The sequence below is a fragment of the Rhipicephalus sanguineus genome, chromosome 11, assembly GCF_013339695.2.
Source record: "Rhipicephalus sanguineus isolate Rsan-2018 chromosome 11, BIME_Rsan_1.4, whole genome shotgun sequence".
Lineage (NCBI taxonomy): Eukaryota > Metazoa > Arthropoda > Arachnida > Ixodida > Ixodidae > Rhipicephalus > Rhipicephalus sanguineus.
In genome coordinates this window covers 45,813,288-45,818,996 of record NC_051186.1, presented here as the reverse complement: position 1 = coordinate 45,818,996, position 5,709 = coordinate 45,813,288, and the positions used below count along the sequence as shown (strand labels likewise).

Sequence of the window (5,709 nt, the reverse complement as noted above, 5' to 3'; positions counted from 1 at the left end):
AAAAAAACCTCAATATAAATATATTTCTTTTTCTTTCTGTCGAAACATTTTTTTTTTCTTTTCACAAAGTAGTTGAAAGAATCTTGGGCGTGGCGACTAGATGAAATGGCTCCGCAAACCTCAGCGTGCCCTGGGAAGGCCGGAAGTTGAGGTCTTGCGTGGCGAATTCCTCCGGAAGTGTGAACGTGAACCGCTTCAGCAGTTCCGTGACGAAGACGAACATCTGCGTCTTGGCCAGCGACTCTCCGATGCAAACGCGCTTGCCTGGGAATGGAAATGTCTGTCACAAGTCTGTAATGTCTGTCGTGACGAAAAGAGAAGTGATACACACAGTGCCCGAAAGTTGCAGATGACACGCAAGACAACGCACTAATTTATCTTAATCAGATTAGTGCCTCATTTAATAAATAAGTGCAAGGCCCACGATACAGCGGTAAGGTTAAACCTTACTGCCCCGACGTGGGAGCCGCCTGCGTCAACCTAAGGGTTGATCTACAGGACCCGAATAAAGTTCATCATACCATGCCCGTTAAGTCCTGGTAGAAGAAACTTATAGACACTTTAGAAAGCGTAGACTACAGATATATTTAATCTGTTACAATATGAAAACCTGAGCTACTTTATGTTGCAGGATGAACTACATGAACGCGCATTTATGATTTCGCGCATGCGCACTATGTCCGCTTCCGAACTGAATGTAGGAATCTAAAAGCCACGTCGGTGTACGAATACAGTGACTTGTATAAGCTTTGTTTCAGGCCAATCATATCTGTCGCATCGCAGCTTCAAGTAACATCGTGGAGAATGTCCTCCGCTGTTTTTATATTACGCGTTCTATTCGTGACGTCAGTAGATTGTTTTGTCTTGTTTTGTTTTCACACTGCTACCGCTGGAAAAATGCTACTGCTTACCCCTTGAAATGGTCTGCCAGCTTTGCGTTGTGTATGCTAGCTGTATGGTAACTATGTGCCCGGCGCGCGCACATGGATTAGCAAGTGCGTACAAATAAATCGTGTTTGCAGCTGAAGCGGTAAGCGATGTGCTAAAACTCTCTAAAGCTGGCTGATCTCGAGTCTGAGTAGGCCAGTTAGCTGAGCCGTGTCAGCTGCATCCTCGGCGTAGCTTCAGTGGTTCGTGCTAAGCGTTTCCTTTGTTGAAGCGGTAATGCATGGTATAGTACTTACAGTATAGAGGTGCACTAAAACCCTCTAAAGTTAGCCCGTGCCGAATCGAGGTGCATATACGCAGGGCCTCCTCTATAACAGATACAAGCCATTCGTAGACGCATGCCCGGTGTCGCTCAGCCGGAACGTCTAACGCAGCTTGTTCGCGCTTGACGCGATAACGCTATTTAAGGACATAACGATGCGCTAAAACTCTCTAAAAGTGAGTACGTACAGAACTCGAGTGTGTCATCGTTGATAGCCTTGTTCGCATGCGTGCTCGGCGTGGCTTCGCTGTATGAGCTAAACTTGTTCGTGGTTGTAGCGGCAACGGTAAAGCCCTTACGGTACGGCGATGCTCAAAAACTCCCTAAAAGTGAGCACGTACCAAGTCCGAACGGCAGGAAGGCGTCCTTCCTTTCGGGTCTGCCGTCCTCGGCCAGGAATCGTGTCGGGTCGAACAGGTGCGGTTCCCGCCAAAACCCGCTGTCCCTGTGCGCCAGCCACAGGTTGGCCAGCACCCGGCTTCCTGGTGGAACCCGGAAACCGCACACACACGCCTCCTCTGCACACCACCGCATTGAACAGAAGAAAGAAAAAAAAAAGCAACAGATTACAGTGACGTGTATGATTCACAGTACTGTGTCATTTTTGAGTCACGGCTACGACGGACGCATTTCGATTGGGACGAGAGAAAGAGAGAGAAAAGGCAGGCAGGGAGGTTAACGAGACGCAAGGCCGGTTTGATACCCTGCACTAGGAAGATGGATAAGAGGGCGAAAAGAGAGACAGAAGAAAAGAGAGATCTTGGCAGAATCACGGGCACACGCTGTACAACAGCGAGCAGCGCAGCTGGTACCATGAGAGTAATTTGATAAACTTTGAAATAAACTCGCACACTATTTTGTGCTCCCACGCTCTTAATGCTCACGTGCTAACAATACTTCATTATACGAAATAGTAACACTAATACGATCAGGCCTGCCACATAGCTCTACGGCGCGCGCGCGCGCACGCACGCACGCACGCACGCACGCACACACACACACACACACACACGCACACACAAACACACACACACACGCGCGCGCGCGCGCGCACGCACGCACATTCCTGGAAAAACTGAACTTGTAAACGTACTGCGCGACACAACCACCAAAATGCGCAGAAATCACTTTATATGGTACGGTTCTGCACCTTACATTGATTGTGCCGGGTGGAACGTTCACAAGTTCAGAATCAACCAACTAGATTGCAAAGTTCATAGGTAAAACAGCGCAAACTTAATGAGACACACATAAGTCACAGGACAGAGTGCTGCCCTGTGTCTTCTTTGTGTCTAGAACACACAAAGCACTGTCCTGTGTCTTTCCTGTGTCTCGTTACGTTTGTGCCGCATACCTGTGAACTATCACCAACTAGCCAGCCAGCAAATGTTACTGTAGCTTGCAAAGAAGCCCTTATCTAGAAACGCACGTGTGCGCGCGCGCACATGCGCACACGTGAAAGGCAGCGAGGGCGAGCACGAGAGAAATCCAAATACGGAAATGAAGCCGGTTTTATGCGTGGAGAGAGAGAGAGAAAAAAAAAACAAAGAAAAACGATGCCAACCCTCCACGCCATTGTCTTGATGGCCAAGGTCTACAACGGCAGGAGAGGAGGATCGGCGGGGTGAAGAGGGTAAGGGTATGGTTACGCGCCTCGTATAACGGGCCGCACGTTCGTGAGAGAGCTACGGAATGGATATTATAACCTTATAACCACGGTCACAGCATGCAGCAGCGGAAGCAGCTCGACCGCACTACTACTATACGTGCGGGCTGATAGCGCTGGTGCTGCTTGAGTGGCGACGACAATTGACGCTAATTTCCCCTCAGGTTCCGGGAATTACAGATAGGCCGACAGCCAAGTCGATGCTATAAGCTTACAGCTACGCGCCGTCATGCAGCCTTGAACTGTGTGTGTGCGAGTGCAACGAGGTACGTGCCCAGGCTTGCACCTGTGCGTGTGTGTGTGTGTGTGTGAGGAGTCTGTTTGTGTGTGTGTTGCAGACGTGCAAATCGACGCACGCACGTCGCCACTGCTCCCAGGTCCTCAGTACTTCTCTTTTTTTTTAATTCTTCGTCGCGACCAGCAAGCGTAACGCAACTTTACGTGTTCGGATTTCAAGCCACGTAGGATTAAGAGGAAGATGGAGCTGGATCACGGAAGTGCACGGGGGGATAAAAAAAAAGGAAGAATCACAATATCCAACGGCGACTCTCCGTATCACGCGTTCAAACTCTCATCTTTAATTCGCAATTTCTATTCTAGGTGGCCCTATTCTTGGGCTTCATGCCAATTTATAAAGCAACCCAATGCTTGGTCAATTGCCCGTAATGCGAGTGAGCCACAATGACGGCCAGCAAGAATTCCACGGCGGTAAAGGCGGGCGTAGAGATAGTTAAGAGCACGCTCCGAGTATAAGGGCTACGATTTCGATCGTCTCTTTTTAGTTAACTCAGGAGGGGTGAAAAGTGACAGCTTTTACAATAAATAAGTTATTCGGGACGAATTACCTTTGAAAGTATCTCTACATACGAATCTCTGAATGTTATCTGAAACACCCTACGTCTCTTATAATTAATAAACAAAAATTGAGTAAATCTTGCCCTCAGCATGGAATTTCATATACAACCTCCAGTACGGAACCTCGGTTTGCAATAAACGATTTTTTTTTTCGTATTAGTAAATTACCCTTTCGCAATAACCGAAAAAAAAGATAAAATAAAAATGCAGGTGGCGACGATACTCTGACGTTCGTGCACCATGTTACTGTGAAGTCACAGATTTCAACGGCGTCCACTATGGCCAAGTCAGGGGGGGGGGGGTCAACCCCCCCCCCCCCGGTATTTTTCTGTTTTGCTTGCGTATATATACAAGCACACATACAAACGCGCGCGCGAACATACATAAAGTATGGTTGAACCCCCCCCCCCCCCCCCGAAAAAAATTGTTGGCTACGCCCCTGCCGATATAGTTCCGTAATTGGTAAAATGGAAGTATATTGTCCTCTAATAAAAGGGGCCAGAGACTTAACATATGCTACATTTCGGGAAATTTAGTTGAGTCAATGTGCCCAAACCGCAATACAAACACTTCGAAATCAATGACGTGACTCTGACATACGTGTGCGGAGATTTTGGCGCGAAATTTGGAACAAAATGCTCTGACCACCATTTCCTCTTCTATTATTAAACCTATGACGGTGAAATTAACAAGTGTTTTTCAAAGAAAACTCACAGGGTTAATAATGATACCAGGGGTTTTACGTGCCAAAACCACCATATAATTTGAAGCACGCCGTAGTGTAGGGCTCCGGAAACTTCGACCATCCCGTGTTTTTTAAGGCGCACTGACATCGCCCAGTACACGGGCCTCTAGCATTTCCGTCTTCATCGACGGGAACGAACCCGCGACTTTCGGGTCAGCAGCTGAGCACCGTAACCACTGCGCCTCCACGGCGGGGAAAAAAAAGCTGACAGATCTTATGGATTCAACTAAGACGACTACCAGGCGAAAGCCGTTAGGTGCAGCTATTTTATAGTCATCATCATCTTCTTCATAATTATTTTACCGTGCACTTTATATCGACGTCCGACTTTTGCTACTTAATGCACCCTACTTAACTTTTTACTAATTTCACTAACTAAATACTAGCTGAATTTGATTTTATTATCATTATATAATTAACTTTCCTTAATTGACATTAACTAGTTCCTTAATTAACATTAACATACCAACTTGATTTCCTTTGTTTATCATCGCGTGTGCAGATATCATCATACAGTCGAGCTTTCACTCGCTTTTGTATGGCTTTCGCTCCCCTGGACGTCACGTGATCTTTTCGCATCACTTCTCTCGCGCCGGCTTTTCGCTCAACGCCACGTTCGCACTAGACCTGGAAGGCATTCGCCGTAAAGGGTCCCAAAACCACCTCCGACAATTTTTTTTAGCATTTTAAGAAAACGCGCGCATCGAGTTCAGAATGCCGTCACGATCAACAATGCCAAACGCGGAAGCGCTACGAGCCGCGGGCGATCCACAAGTTCCAAGAAACAATCCCCTGTCCTCTCCGGGCCTTTCGGTAATCCCCAGCGTTGGTCGTGACGTCAGCACTCGCGTCTGGTCATGTCATCCACGAAAAGAACCTGTTCGTCTGATCGCAGGTACGGTGAGGAGGAGCTCTCGGCCTAAGGAGAGACGAACCAATGAAGGGAGCATAGCGAAGGAAAGAGCGAAACGAGCGAGGGCCACGTTTCGATCACCAAGCGCGCGTCACTCCACTATTACGGCACTGTTTCGAAAAATTCTCGCGGCTACGTGTTCGCTGTAGACTCGTGCACTGCTTCAACACTGCAACTAGATGGTTTAGGGAACCTTTAACAATTTATCACTCTGAACCAATTCGTTGTTTCACCTTAGTGTCTTTTTAACGCATACACGCTTACCGACGTTGGTCCTGGGTGCGGCGACCATGTGGACGCTGGCGAAGCGCGCGCTCTCC

At 47.8% G+C, this 5,709-nt stretch overlaps 1 protein-coding gene across 2 annotated transcripts in view; it reads right to left on the bottom strand.

The window, feature by feature from the left end:
- The window catches only part of LOC119374231 (cytochrome P450 2C13, male-specific), a 32,973-nt gene continuing 27,264 nt past the window's right edge, over positions 1 to 5,709 (bottom strand). For both annotated transcript variants that reach the window (XM_037644311.2, XM_037644312.2), the window contains exons 5-7: positions 5,654 to 5,709; positions 1,552 to 1,728; positions 1 to 264 (exon numbers count right to left, since the gene is read on the bottom strand). The exon at positions 5,654 to 5,709 is cut by the window's right edge and continues 211 nt beyond it. In XM_037644311.2, the coding sequence (XP_037500239.1) occupies positions 62 to 264; positions 1,552 to 1,728; positions 5,654 to 5,709 (436 nt within the window). In that variant the 3' untranslated portion in view covers positions 1 to 61. The remainder of the gene's footprint in view (positions 265 to 1,551; positions 1,729 to 5,653) is intronic.